The sequence below is a fragment of the Leopardus geoffroyi genome, chromosome A1 (genome assembly GCF_018350155.1).
Source record: "Leopardus geoffroyi isolate Oge1 chromosome A1, O.geoffroyi_Oge1_pat1.0, whole genome shotgun sequence".
Classification (NCBI taxonomy): Eukaryota; Metazoa; Chordata; class Mammalia; order Carnivora; family Felidae; genus Leopardus; species Leopardus geoffroyi.
In genome coordinates, this window is record NC_059326.1 from 197257621 (window position 1) to 197271810 (window position 14190).

The window sequence follows — 14190 nt, forward strand, 5'->3', positions numbered from 1 at the left end:
CTAGCAGAAAATAAAGTTGGGAATGAGTTTCATGATAAATAAGGAAAACCCATATTTATCCAGTCAGATTATGGCTAAAAGAAGAAACTGAAAGGATTCAGAGAATAGTAAAAGAGCATATGGCTGGGATTCTAAGTCGGCTTTGTGAGTCTCAACAAGGCCAAACTGGATTACTAGTCAAGTGGTAGATGAACAAACATGCGTTTCTTATAATCTTAAAAAAAAAAATCTTTTTGGCAATGCTATTTCAGAAAGGAAAACTTTTTTTTTAAGTTTATTGATTTCTGAGAGAGAGAGCGAGCGTGATCGAGGGAGGTGCAGAGGGAGACAGAGAATCCCAAGCAGCGATGCAGTGCTTGAATTCACAGAACGGTGAGATCATGACCTGAGCTGAAACCAAGTTGGATGAGCCACCCAGGTGCCCCCCAGGTGCCCCCCCTGCCCAATGCCAAACTTTTTAAGTTCATTCCCAGTGACTCAAGATATTCCCTTAAATTTTTTGTTAGACAGCATTCATCAATCACTTTGTGACTAAGCTCTCTTATGTGCTGACTTAATCTGATTCTTGTAGTTTTTGATACGTGTGAGAAGTGAGATGATTCATTTTCAGAAATACCACATAAAAGCTGTGCTGTCTAGTTAACAATAGGTTTACAACCTATCCTAAATATGCATGACCCCCTCCTCCCCCCAACCAACAAACCCTTAGACACTTCACTTCCTGGTTCTTCTTCCCCTCTTTTTTGTGGGCTTATTTTCACAGTCTTTGCCATGAGCATGTGCGGAAGAACTGAAATCTTTTCATCACCTCAAAGAATGTACATTTGTTCCAGTCAGACTACTTTTTGCCTTACATGGGCATAGGCCACTTCCGGTAAGGCTGTAACCTCTGTAGTGCTCAGCCAATGAGGAATCAGGGGAGGGACTTGCACGCTAGGAGATAAATTGCCTGCTGTAACTGCTCCGAGTGTGCCTCTTCATCACACACCCGCTCATGCAGGAACGTTCATTAAAGCCTCGCTTCACTGTGCTCTGAGGCTCCATGTCCCGCTTTGATTGGGGCAGCGGGCTTATTTCTCACAGTAGGGTAAATTTTATTAATTTTAAATTTCAACTTTTTTTTTGTTCCAAAAAAAGTTCTCACATATTTATTACTGAACCAATCTATTGGTGCAGAAGCATAGGAACAGAGAAAAATCATTCTCCAAATAAAACATGTCTATTGTTCAGGTAGTAGAGAAGTTTACAGTGATAGGATATGAGCAAATGACGTTCATGCAGCATAAATATGTATGCCATCTAACATGGGATTTTTTCAGAGACCCAGTGTGGTTCTTTAATGTCTCCTCTTGGAGTTGTGTATTTTATTACCAGTTTTCATCCAAATCCACTAGAGAATGGGACGATTCTGCTGTTGTTCCTTGGCCAGGAATCACTTGATACTGAAAGTCTCGTGAGAAGACATGGTGAGAACAGTCAATCGCACACACACTGCGACGGTGGACAAAAGGAGAGAGGAGCTAAAATTCAACACTTAAAAAAAATTTTTTTTTTCTTAATGTTTACTTGTTTTTGAGAGACAGAGTAGGAGTGGAGGAGGGGTAGAGAGCCAGAGACACAGAATCCGAAGCAGGCTCCAGGCTCCCAGCTGTCAGCCCAGAGCCTGACATGGGGCTGGAACCCACAAGCCATGAGAACATGACCTGAGCTTAAGCGGGATCCCTAACCGAGCCACCCAGGTACCGCGAAAATTCAACTTCTTGACTCGACTTTGCTTTTAATTTTAAGGTCTTTGTGAACTCTAGAAACTTTAGCTGTGTTTTCTCCTATTGGGAAGTTCTTTCCATCCTACAACAAACCCATTGATAATGGGTGAGCACACCAAAGTTGTGGGACAAGTTCAAAAGAGCTGTAAAAGCAAGGAGGGAGAATTCTGGTGGCCGAGGTGCAAAACTAGTGAGGCTGGAAGTGAAGCTGGGAGACTCTATCAATTACCTATTACTGCATAACAAACTGCCCCAAAACTTAGTGGCTAAAAGTAACAATCACTTACTTTGGCCATAAATCTGCATTTTGGGCAGGACTCCGATCAGCTCATCTCTGTTCCATGTGGTATCAGATGGAACTGCTCCACTAGGGGCTGGAGGATCCACTTTCCAAATGGCTCCCCAAGAGGCCTGGCAAGACGGTGTTGGCTCTCAGCTGAAAGCTCAGCTAGGGCCCGTTCCACTTCACAAGCCCTTCAGTTTGCTCTTAAGTTGATGGCTGAGTTCTAAGAGTGAAGGGCCACTCAGTCAGGCCAGGTATGTGCAAACCAGTTGAGCAGATGTATGGACAAAGCCAGGTAGAGCTTGGCAAGAACTCGTGGAAGCTGAAAGTCAGAATGAGGCCACATGTTAGTAATCTGGTTGGGAGGATCAGAAGCCTAGCAAGTGAAGCGGCCGAAGCAGATAATACAATTAGAACCAAGAAACAAGCATAAGAAAATAAGGCAATGACAGAGAGGAAGGCAGAAGCAGGAGTCCAGATCTAAGAAATACGGAGAAATCAGAATGAAGCAAGGCAAGGAGGCAGGAAAACAGGTAAGGCTTCAACCCCAAGGCGGGGTGTGTGATGCCTGCATCTCACTGCATGCACATAGCTGGGCTGCTGTGAGATCTCAAGGAACCTCAACGGTGCATCACCAAGATGGGTCTACAATCAATGCGGTGGCCATAATGTCAACATTTAGGCAGACAAACACACTAAACACATGATCTGCGGTTACATCAACTCAGGTTTTATTGAAGTTGCTTCTGAATATCCCTATTTAATTTGCTTCAGTGTTCAAGACCCTTTCTTCACTTATCAAATCCTTTGCCATGAAAGAGCACCAATTAATTTATCAGTATCAAACTGATACCCTTATGGCCGTGAAGAAAATCTGTAAAAGATTTGTAGACTGTTAGACTGTACGTACTAAAACACCAAGATCCCCTCTTCAAGTGAGCCAAAGCTTCCTTACACAACTGCAGGCCTACAATGTCTTTTTGCTTTCCCGTCAAGATGAAAATAACAAGAGCACTGACACAATTTTCTTGCTCCTTCAGTCTGAAAGTGTGGATTTATGTTTAAAAAAAACAACAACAACAGAAAAAAATGAAGCTGGCAGGAAAACAAGTCACTGTGATTGATTAAACTACAATTTTTTATAGAAAAGCATCACTTAACCAGCCTTCCCTTTTCCTTAGACTTTAGGGCAGCTATAAAAACAGAGGCAAAACCACATATATAATAAAAAGTAATAAAAATAAATTTGAGGGCCTACTGTAGTAGACAGTGTACACATTTCATCCAATCCTCACAGTACTGCGAGAGAATTGTAATCATTGTACAAACGAGGAAGCAGGCTCTGGAGGGTGAGATGACTGGGGCCCAAGGTGACAGACTGGGCTGGGATTTACATTCAAGTCAATGCCTACAGAGCCACTGCTCTCTTATGCTGCTCTGGCTCCCAAAAGCCCAACTTTTTGAGATTCTTACTGTTATAGCCCCATCTTCTAAATTTACACTTTTAAGTCTGCGTAACTACTGAATAACAAAAAAATCTAAAATTCTCCTCAATCTACTTGCTAAAATGGGAGGTTGCAAGGAATATTAGAAAACTCTTGAAGTACTTGGAACATGCCATACCTAAAATTATGGTGATTCTAAATCACCGATAAATGACAGCTCGTAACTCATGAAAGCCTAGGTAATTGTCATCGGCTCCTTTTCTTGTCACCATCGGTCAATCTCAAAGGAATGAAGGCAAAAAAATCCAGTTCTTATTGGGAACTCAGATGCTCATTAAGTTTATAGTACGTACTTAGTGGAAAGCAGAAAGCGGTTCTGGTTTGAAAAATCTTATACCAGTCTTTTGTTTGCTTCTTAAAAGCATGTACTTGTTTTTTTTTTGTTTTTTTTTTTTTAAGTGTCTAATTCTGGTGGAGATGGCAGGGCCCATTGGGGGATGGTTTTATTGATATGTGCGGAGTGTGCTAGAACCATCTATGATGTCTAAGAGGATAACTCTTACCACTCCACGGAATGGGGTCATAAAGTTCTAGAAATGGATTTACTTTATGGGTAACTGACTTAAAAACCGGAACCCATGCAATCTGGACCTCCAACGACATTTGTTTGCTGGGGACACACTTGCACGTTCATTACAGAACTGTTGAAGCTTACATGGTTAAAGTTAGTATCTAGTTATTCCTTATTCAAGTCCTCACAGAAATTCAGTTTACTGGTTTTAGACATTTTTGAGTCCAGTTCTTAAAAGAGGTCTTCATTCTTAAGAAGCTGAAAGGGTGAGATGAGATCATCATTAAGCCTCTTCTAACATTACAAATCCATAACTGACCTCCTTTCTAAAGTCTGATTCATAGGTCATTCATTCACTTATTTACTGACCAAATCTGTTACAGAGCACCAGGTATAAGTAAGACTAGAAAAAACAAACAAACAAACTAACAAAACCACACAGTCTCACTAACTCCAGCTAGATATTAATACATGTGACATAAGACAAACAAAAACTAGAAAACAAAGTTTATCAGTGTGAGAGAGGTAGTGATTTGTGAGTACCAAAAAAAAAAAAAAAAAAAAAAAAATCAGCATAACTAAATGAAATGAGAAATTGTAGGAACCTATTTTTGTCCTGACCACCTCCCTGCATAATCTAATAAAGGATGATAAAGCACATTTGACGAAGTGGAAGATTTAAGGGCTAGTGGAGAGAAAAGCTGTAGGTAAATTACTTATATAGACCAACTTGGATCATTGGCTATGGGTGCTGCTTCAGTTACCCTGAAATGATTATATACCCAGGGAGGCTGAAAATTTGAAGGTAACTCAGCAAAGACAGCACAACGTTTCTTGGTCATACTTGCTTGAAAGGGACCTCGTGTCTTGAATTTCTTGATACTCCTTGCCTTCCAAGTCTTGCCTTGGCCTTAATTAGCCCTTGTAAACGGGAACTGGAAAGGGACAATGAGTGTGAATATGGCCCACCTGGTGGGGACTACAAGGACAAAAGGTGGCTAAAAGAAAAATAACAAGGGGAAGTCCTAAAAAAAAAAACCTATGTGTATAAAAATCAACCCAAACGATCTAAATTCATGTAACTCTATAAAGCTTTAGCATCTAAGTACCCAGACGTTGAATCAATCCCTACCATCTCCTTTTCCCACGAAATAACAGATCCTATATAATTCCTGTTACAGAGACCATTAAACATTTAGCTGAAAATACATAAACATATCCTCGTTTCCATCTTTTAAAAAGATTTACAATTGATAGTCATCAGAGTACCAATTTTAAAATAATTTCCTTAAACAGATTTGGACAAAGGCCACAGGATCACTTGTCACATTGTTCAAATGCCCAATGGCAAGACTTCTGATGAGACCGCATAGGTCACATTAAATCCGTAGAGTATTTTAGAAATAAAGCCAATATGACTAAATCCAAAACAGATCACATGAAGTACCTCATGTACAATACAAACCTAGTTTAATAAATAAAGGAAACACAGGTGACTGTACTCTGGGAGAACATCCAGTTCCTCACGGTCCTTTCATAGTCTTCTCTGAGACTCCACGGCCACTTCCACCTGGGCAAGTCTAATGGTGCGGCCATGAAGCTTGTAGCCATCTTGCCTTACTAATGCCACGGTGCCGGGCTGTACCCCAACGCCAGCGGGGACGTGACAGATGAGTTCATGCTCATGAGGGTCGTATTTGTCACCGATGGGTGTCATCTTCTCTAGGCCATGTTTGGCAAACACACTTTTCAGCTTTGCTTCTAAAAGTGATAACCCTCGGAAGATCTTCTCCAGAGTGAGCTTCTGGTCCCCAGGCTCTGTTTCTTCAGAAATGTACTCCGTAGTCTTCTCCAAAATGTCTGCCACCTCTACCAAGTCCTTACAGAAACTCTGAATTCCTAGAGAAACCACACACTTTTATTGTTTGTGAGGAAATCACTTTGCTTTTGGGGGCGGGGTATGGGGAAGGCCCACATAAGGGCTAGCCTACTGGGCACCCCAGAAGTAGGAAGATTGCCACACAGGACTCAGGGATCAACAATTACCACCTGAACCCAACTGACAAACCAGTGTTCCTCTGGGAAGGCATATGACCGGGAAGCCTACCAGGAAATGGGGAAGATGGTTAGAATCTAAGACCTAAGTAAGACCACACACGGGAAGATCAGAAGCCTGTCTTTTAAAAACCTGGTCAGGGGCGCCTGGGTGGCGCAGTCGGTTAAGCGTCCGACTTCAGCCAGGTCACGATCTCGCGGTCTGTGAGTTCGAGCCCCGCGTCAGGCTCTGGGCTGATGGCTCAGAGCCTGGAGCCTGTTTCCGATTCTGTGTCTCCCTCTCTCTCTGCCCCTCCCCCGTTCATGCTCTGTCTCTCTCTGTCCCAAAAAAATAAATAAACTTTGAATAAAAACCTGGTCAATGCTTCTTGTATTTTTGTTGCTATTCACCTTTAACATTGAGTTATGTACATTTTGAAAATTCTCACGTCTCAATTTTGCTAAGGCATGCATTCTCAATAGGGGTAAGACATGAGTATGTCATGGGGCAGGGGGCAATAATACAAAAATTATTTGGTAAGACCATGCTAAGGGAGATTCAAGAATGGTTATTGAGAATCGGCGAAATAGGAGCAGGAAAGTAAGATACTCCGTAGGTGAGGTGAGTCTTCAACTGCCTGCTACGAAGTTACGTATACTTGCTGGAGATGGGCCGTGAAACTTGCTTAACCTTTTCAGTCACAGAAACTGTTCTGAAACTAAACTCAGTTGTTGAGAAATCTCATTACTCCCAATGCCGCATCTTGATTTTTCTTACAGAAATGATGAGGGATGTCATCATTACAGGTATCTATCATAACAGCAAAGCAATGGTAAGGGTGAAAGACTCCGTTCTGGTTTTAATCCAGGGGCAGTTTTAAGGCCATGTGTCATAACAGATAGACAGTTTAACTGTACTCAGAGATAAAAAGGAAGCTCAGCCACAGGGAAGCAATAAGAGATGACAGAGAAGAGATTCCCCAGACTTACTGCCTAGATTCTAGAAGAATAACTGACAGAGGTAAGGATTCTATCTTTAACTTCTGGGTGACAGAGATTCACTACAGTATCTTGAGCAAAACAAGTATAAAATGATTCAAATTAGTCTAATACTAACATACAAAATGGATCTGGGGTGCTGGGGGCATGACAGATGGGCAGGAAGAGAAGATACAAGAAATAGGAGAGCCAAGTGAAGGAATCAGCTGGTGTGACCCGGTCTGGAGTAGGAGGAGGTGAAGGAGAGGAAAAGGGTAAAACCAGGAGGCATTTCCAGGGAACCAGACTTGGTGTGATCAGAGTACCACAAGATACCTCCCTCACCTCCATCAGGGATGGCAGCCGTAAATATTAATGGCTATTAATGAAATCAGTTGAAAAGGTAGAAGAGATTAGCCGAAGGCTTGAGAAGTATGCCGATTAGATCAGAACACCAATGAGAAAAGAATGTCTCATAAAGATCAACCAGGGGTATCCAAAGCACGCCCTGACTATTAAAAGAAGACATACACTCTAATAGAATTTTGAAAGTTCTAAGCTTCTGGGCTGACTGTACATTAACATGGTACAAAGAACCCCGGCTTCCGTTCAATCAAGTTGTAAGCATTTGGGAAAACAGAAGCCCAGGTTCTCTTGTTTATATAGTGTGGGGTCCACACTCCGATTCTATTCTCATTATTGTTACTTCAAAAGGAAGTTGGTGTCTACATCATTTCTTGCGGGTGGGGGAGAATCTTTATGATCTGTTTAAGAGAAGGTGAGTTATTGAGACAAAGCAATCCCTGGAAGGAGTCATCACGCTGTGTTCCATACTAAAAACTTTCTAGTGTGTTTCTACCTCCAGACTTCCTGAGCAATCTTCAATTTTTCTAATATTCCTGGCCACTAGGAGGAAATGATCCAGGCAAATGACTTATGTGGCAGGCATATTGCTAGACACATTTTGCCCCATAAATTAATAGATTACCAAACTATTTTATGGTTTAGCTAAATATTTGCTTGTTCCTAGGAACCTTATCAAGTCTTGAGGAAACTGATGGAAGTCCGTTCCAAACTCATCACAGCCTGACTTCTGGTAAGACAACTTACCCTGCACCCCTCAAGCAGGCAAGAAGTCTTCCCCAGGTACCACAGTTGGTTTATTTGCTACAGAAATTCCTTGTAGCTCAAAGTCAGCAAACTTTTCCTATTAAGGGCCATATATAAATATTTTAGGCTTTGTGGGACAAGACGGAAAAAACCCAAGGATCTTATGTAGGTGATCATTTAACAAAAGAGACAATAAATTCCCCTAATTTTTAACAATGAAATTCAGAACTATATTTATTGACTAACAGGTCGCAGGCTTGGCCTATAGGCTGTAGTTTGCTAAGCCCTGTCCCGACAGTTGGAAATAAGACACTAAAACGTGGATGAAATTATCAGTGATACAATCTGGGGGTCAGTCCTTAGCTAATACTCAAAGCCTTGAAACGTGATGTCCATAGCACTGAATGAGAAGCAGAAGGCTATGCCAAAGCACTAGGGTTTGAATAGGGGAATGAATGGACAGGACAGGAATGAAGCGAATCCTATGCACAAACAGCAGATAAATGAAGAGAACAGGAGGTAATGTGATACAGGGGAATGAATAATAGACTGGCGGTCAGGAGACAATGGACTCATGCCTCTATCTGTCACCAATTAATTTTTTTCAGCTCACCTATAAGAGAAGATTGTACTAGAAAGAACCCAAGGGCCCCTCAAGCACCTTTATTCTATGTGCAGTGAAAGTACAATGGTCTGTATGAAATTGTGAGCATCTCAAGTAATCACAGATTTGCCCTCTACTAACAGTTCCATGAACATATCTGGAACAAGATGTTGTGTGTTCAGAGAAATACTTCTGAAAGACTTTATTTTTTATATTTTTTAAATGTGCAGCCTTCATATGGATATATTTTTAAGATTTTATTTTTAAATAATCTCTGTAGGCAATGTGGGGCTCGAACTTACAACCCCAAAATTAAAGCTGCATGCTACACTGACTGAGCCAGCCAGGTGCCTCTGACTTAAGAAAAAAAAAATTTTTTTTAATGTTTGTTTATTTTTGAGAGACAGAGCAGGAGTGGGGGAGGGGCAGAGACAGAAGGAGACACAGAATCCGAAGCAGGCTCTAGGCTCTGAGCTGTCAGCACAGAGCCCGATGTGAGGCTCGAACCCACAAACAGTGAGATCATGACCTGAGATCATGACCTGAGCTGAAGTCGGATGCTTAACTGACTGAGCCACCCAGGAGCCCCAAGAAAGACTTTAAATTGGACCAAAAAACCTTTTTCAGTCATCAATGAAAAAACAGATGTAATCTAGCATAACTTCCAGAGTTAATCTGCTTCCATACGTCTTTGAGTTATTTTATAACTTAGTAAGTTGTAAATACTAATGGTAAGGCAAATGGTTATTGCCCATAGTAGTGAAAACTGGTGGAGATACAGTTGATTACTGCTCTATGGATCTAGAGTAATTTTGCTTCTACCAAGAAAATTTTAATATGCCTGATTACTCATGCATCTTGCTCTTTGGATTCTCCTCTGAACATCTTAATGATTCACTTCTTCATTAACGAGTTAAACAGAATTGAATGTAGAAGGCCCAGGATGTCACGCGTACGTGCTTGAAAAATAAAATAACACAGGTTTTGGTCAAAACGAAAGCAAAGCATTATTGTAGCAAATGGTTCACATGGCAACATTCCCAATAAACATTTCAGAAAGCATACGGCAAGGGTGCAAGAACAGGGTAGGGACTGGTTTAGGACGCAGCTGTGTTGTTCACTATGTTCAGTTTGCAAAACTGCTAGGAAGCATCCTTAAACTAAAAGGCATTTGAATTTTTATCGTGAATAAATCTCTCACCAAATATCTTGGCATCTTCTACACATCTCTGGGTTCGCCGCCTTATGTTTTCACCATCAGCTACAGCTCTCTGGTATCTCATCTGAACACCAAAAGCAAAGTGAAAATGATCAGAAAACATGCTTGCTGGTGGAAAAGAGTGTTTTTGCTACCTTTACAACCTTCACCCTTGTGACTGATTTTTATTAAAAAAATGAGGAACTGTAGGAATCTTAGATCAACTACTCCAAATCCCCAGCCAAGGCAGGAAGCTACTCTCTTGTGTTTGTGTTTATTTCTTTATTTTGAGAGAGAGACAGAGAGACAGAATCCTAAGCAGGCTCCGTGCTATCAGTGTAGAGCCTGACTCGGGGCTCAATCCCACGAACCGTGAGATCATGACCCGAGCCAAAATAAGTCAGACACTCAACCAACTGAGGCAACCAGGCGCCCCAGGAACCTACTCTTTATAGCAGCCCTGACAGGCTGTCATTTAGCCTCCTACTCTGAACACTTGCTTTTCAAGCTCATTATCTTGAGAGAAAGCTTCCTTTTTCACACTCAGCCAATACTGCCACCCTCTTTCATTCATTGAACTGAACTCTAGGACAACGGTATGTTTAGCTCCTTTAACCTCTTCCTCTTTCATTCTTACAATCTTTGATTCCTTTAATTGCTCTCCTAAGACATGCTTTCCTACCTCCTCACTATTCTGGGTGGTCTTGCTTTGGAACTACTCTAATTATCACCCTCAAAGTGTGTTTGTCAACCCAGTACCGGGACAGTATACCAGATGCAGTCTGATCGGCAGAGTAAAATGATAAGCGACGTCATTCATTCAAAAATATCTAGAGTTTTACTACATGCCAGGCACTGTACCTCCTCTGAAGCTACCACAACATTAGGTATCTAAGTACTGTGACACAACAGGTTTGTAAATGACTATACACTATTTTGCCTAACATACCTAGCAAGAGGGTGGAGGTGGGGTGAGAGGTAAAGAGCCAATCAGAGGAAATTTAATTGAAAAAACTGACATGAAACTTTATGCAGATATTAAACCAGAGAGAGGATGTGAAGAACAGATAAGATCTACTCACTGTTAAGTCCTGGACTTCTTTCTCCAGTTTCACAGCTTTAAGCTTTAAGGCTCGTTCTGCAAGAGAGGGCCCAAGGTCATCGGGAGGGTCCTCAGAACTGCAGTCCTCTCCAGCAGTTCTCTGGGTGGCGGTGCTGAAAGGATGCAGCCATCCCCTAAAGGGGGAGGGAGGTGGCACATGATGAAAAAATGCTATCACAAAAAGCCAAAGTGCCCTCAGTCAGTCCCTCTGCGATTGCTTATAAAGGGCTAACTAAGGGGCGCCTGGGTGGCTCAGTTGGTTAAGCATCTGACTTTGGCTCAGGTCATGATCTCATGGTTTGTGGGTTCGAGCCCTGCGTCAGGCTCTGTGCTGACAGCTTGGAGCCTGGAGCCTGCTTTGGATTCTGTGTCTCCCTCTCTCTCTGCCTCTCTGCCCCTCCCCCCCCCCAAAGGGCTTACTAAGTCGGGTTTTATTTTCATCTCACAGAGTGTGAGAGAAATAGTATTATCACCTCAACTGTATAAATGAGAAAACTGAGGCTCAGAGAGGCTTATGACTTGCTTAAGATCACACAGCTAGTATTCAGCTGAACCACGGTACTGAACACAAGGCAGCAGAAACAGCCAGAAGTGGGGACACAAAACTCAGCAAGAGTAAACCAAGTTCTAATACCCAAAACCAGCAGGGCAATATCAGAAGCAGGAATTCAAAACACAAAGCCATACATTTCTGGTTCAATCTTTCATTTCACAAATGGGGAAAATTAAGCCTAGTAAAGGGACTGTGTCAAACTGGAGTTAGGCCTAGAATTCTAAAGCTTTCTTGACCGCAAGTGCTTAAGTAAGGCTTTTATGGAATAAAACCTGTGTTAGGGGAAATTCTGAGTTGGGAACCCACTTCTCTGTAAAATCACGTCAATTACTTATAAAACACTACACATTCCAGGGGGTGCACTAAAAACAGGTGAATAAAACAGATCTTTGTATTCAATCATGTTTGTAATCTGGAATTTGGTACAGCTCAAATGTCTGACATACAGTTATTTACAAAGAAAGACATTTAGAGCAGGGGCTACTTTATAAATCTTGGATTGTAGCAGTTCTGACTCCTCCTTCAAGGAAGTTTCCATTACACCTCCTGGATGCTCATAATTTGACTTGAAGTAAAATCATCAATAAAAATCAACCCAGAGCACAGAGGTCTTTAAAACAAACAGTTTACGTGTATAAACTGGCATATAATGAAGGGCAGTCACTGGGGTGACATCCATGCAAAGATTTAAAGGGGGAAAAGGAGGGGCGCCTGGGTGGCGCAGTCGGTTGAGCGTCCGACTTCGGCCAGGTCACGATCTCGCGGTCCGTGAGTTCGAGCCCCGCATCAGGCTCTGGGCTGATGGCTCGGAGCCTGGAGCCTGTTTCCGATTCTGTGTCTCCCTCTTTTTCTGCCCCTCCCCCGTTCATGCTCTGTCTCTCTCTGTCCCAAAAAAAAAAAAAAAAAAAAAAAAAAAAAAAAAAAACGTTGAAAAAATAAAGGGGGAAAAGGAGTTTGCGTCAAGAAAGGGAGAGGGAACATTCAGTATAAAGCTATGGGCAAGATGACTTTTATGTTCCAGACTTTCCTTCCAGGCCAGGACTGGGCTCTGCTCTTACAATCTGGTGTCAGATTATATATGGTTTCTCCATTTTTGGTTCAGAAAATATGATCACCATAGATCTGGGGCAAATCACACAGGGTGAAATACCTCCTTTCTCCCAAACCCCTAACAAACCTACATGTATCCAATTGAAATTAGGTCAAAATACTCCCAGGGCCAGTTTAAAGAGAAAATGGCCAAAAAAAAAAAAAAAAGAGAGAGAGAATATGGCCAAAGCCCAAGTCTGAAGAAGAGAGTTGAGGCTGATCCCCTCAATTCCTTCTGCTTCAGAAATGGAGGGGAAATTTTATCAGAAGGAAACTTTTCTTCTTCTGGCCAGTACCTACATCACAAACTGCCAAAAAGACTTAAGAAAAAAAAAAAAAAAAAAAAAAAGCCGGAAACCTTGAATTCAACCTCACACCCGGGTGCTAGGGCAGGGTGCTAGCTAGGTCAGGTGTGTTAAGATAAAAAGGTGACGAATAGTTATGTGAAATTCCCGGAGACCCCGCGGCTTAATTTACACTTCAGGAAGTCCAACCTTACTCATCCCCCAATTCACTCTTTTTTATTCTTTCTCAGGAAGAAACAAACACGGAATCGTTCCTGAGAATTAACGCTGCTCACTAATTAAAAGAGCAGGTTCTAGAGCCCTGAATCTGGGGCTGGGTTCCACAATTATGGAGTGTTTGAGTTGGGATAAGTTACTCAACTTTTCTAAACCTCAGTTTTCTCGATTGAACGGGAGAATAAAAAGAACTACCCATAGAGTTCTACAATCAGCATGACAAGTGATCGATAAAAGGTGCCACAGCCGATGGTGAAAAGCAGCAGCAAATGGAACTTCATAGACTCTGGGGAGCAGGTGGAAGGGCCGTTTGGAGAGGCCAAGTCCAACGCCCTCTTTTTACCGACAGGTAAAGGGTAGCCGGGATAATAGGGAAGGGACTGGCCCAGAGGCACACAGGGAGTCAACGGGGAGAATTCCAATTTAACAGCGGACACTCTAGCTGGGGAGGTTGGGAGTAAAGGCCGGGAAAGGTACATCCCCAATTCAATCGACGCTTGGGGCTGAAGAGTTCCCACCTCCGAGGAACGTGACCTCCGCTCTTCCCACCTTCTTTGGCCTGGCAAGAAGGCGCGACTGTGTGCCTCAGTTTCCTTCTCTGTAGAATGGGGCCGTGAGCGCCCGATCGGAGCAGCCGAGAAGCTTGGTGGATCAGCTCGCGCCCTTCCAGCCCACAACCGTCCTTCCAGCTCGCTCGTCTCGCACTACCCTCAACCCTCCACTCGCGGCCTGCTTCGCTTACCTGCCTTCGGACGCGGCACTCGAGGCCAGGAGGCGCTGCACCAGCCGCCGGACCGCCCACACTGACCGCGCGGCCATATTCCCGAACCCGGCTGACGGAGGCAGCGCAAGCGCACTTGCTCCAAATGACGAGATGCGCTAGATGCCTCTCTTCCCGGCAGCCTTCGCGGGCTCTCCCGGCCCAGGGTCCGGGTC

At 42.8% G+C, this 14190-nt stretch overlaps 1 protein-coding gene across 2 annotated transcripts; it reads right to left on the minus strand.

The window, feature by feature from the left end:
• Positions 1-1317: 1317 nt before the first annotated feature.
• GRPEL2 (GrpE like 2, mitochondrial) lies at positions 1318-14127 on the minus strand. 2 transcript variants are annotated; one of them, XR_006701496.1, is made up of 6 exons: positions 13997-14127; positions 11072-11225; positions 9993-10074; positions 5531-5964; positions 2054-2371; positions 1318-1491 (listed from the first exon to the last, which is right to left on the minus strand). XR_006701496.1 is itself a non-coding variant. In XM_045437553.1 (4 exons), the coding sequence occupies exons 1-4, from the start codon at positions 14071-14073 to the stop codon at positions 5600-5602; spliced, it is 678 nt and encodes a 225-aa protein (XP_045293509.1). In that variant the 5' UTR covers positions 14074-14127; the 3' UTR covers positions 2759-5599. The 2 variants fall into 2 exon arrangements, 1 of the variants encoding a protein (XP_045293509.1); XM_045437553.1 differs by lacking the exons at positions 1318-1491; positions 2054-2371 and having other exon boundaries at positions 2759-5964.
• Between the last annotated feature and the right edge of the window lie 63 nt (positions 14128-14190).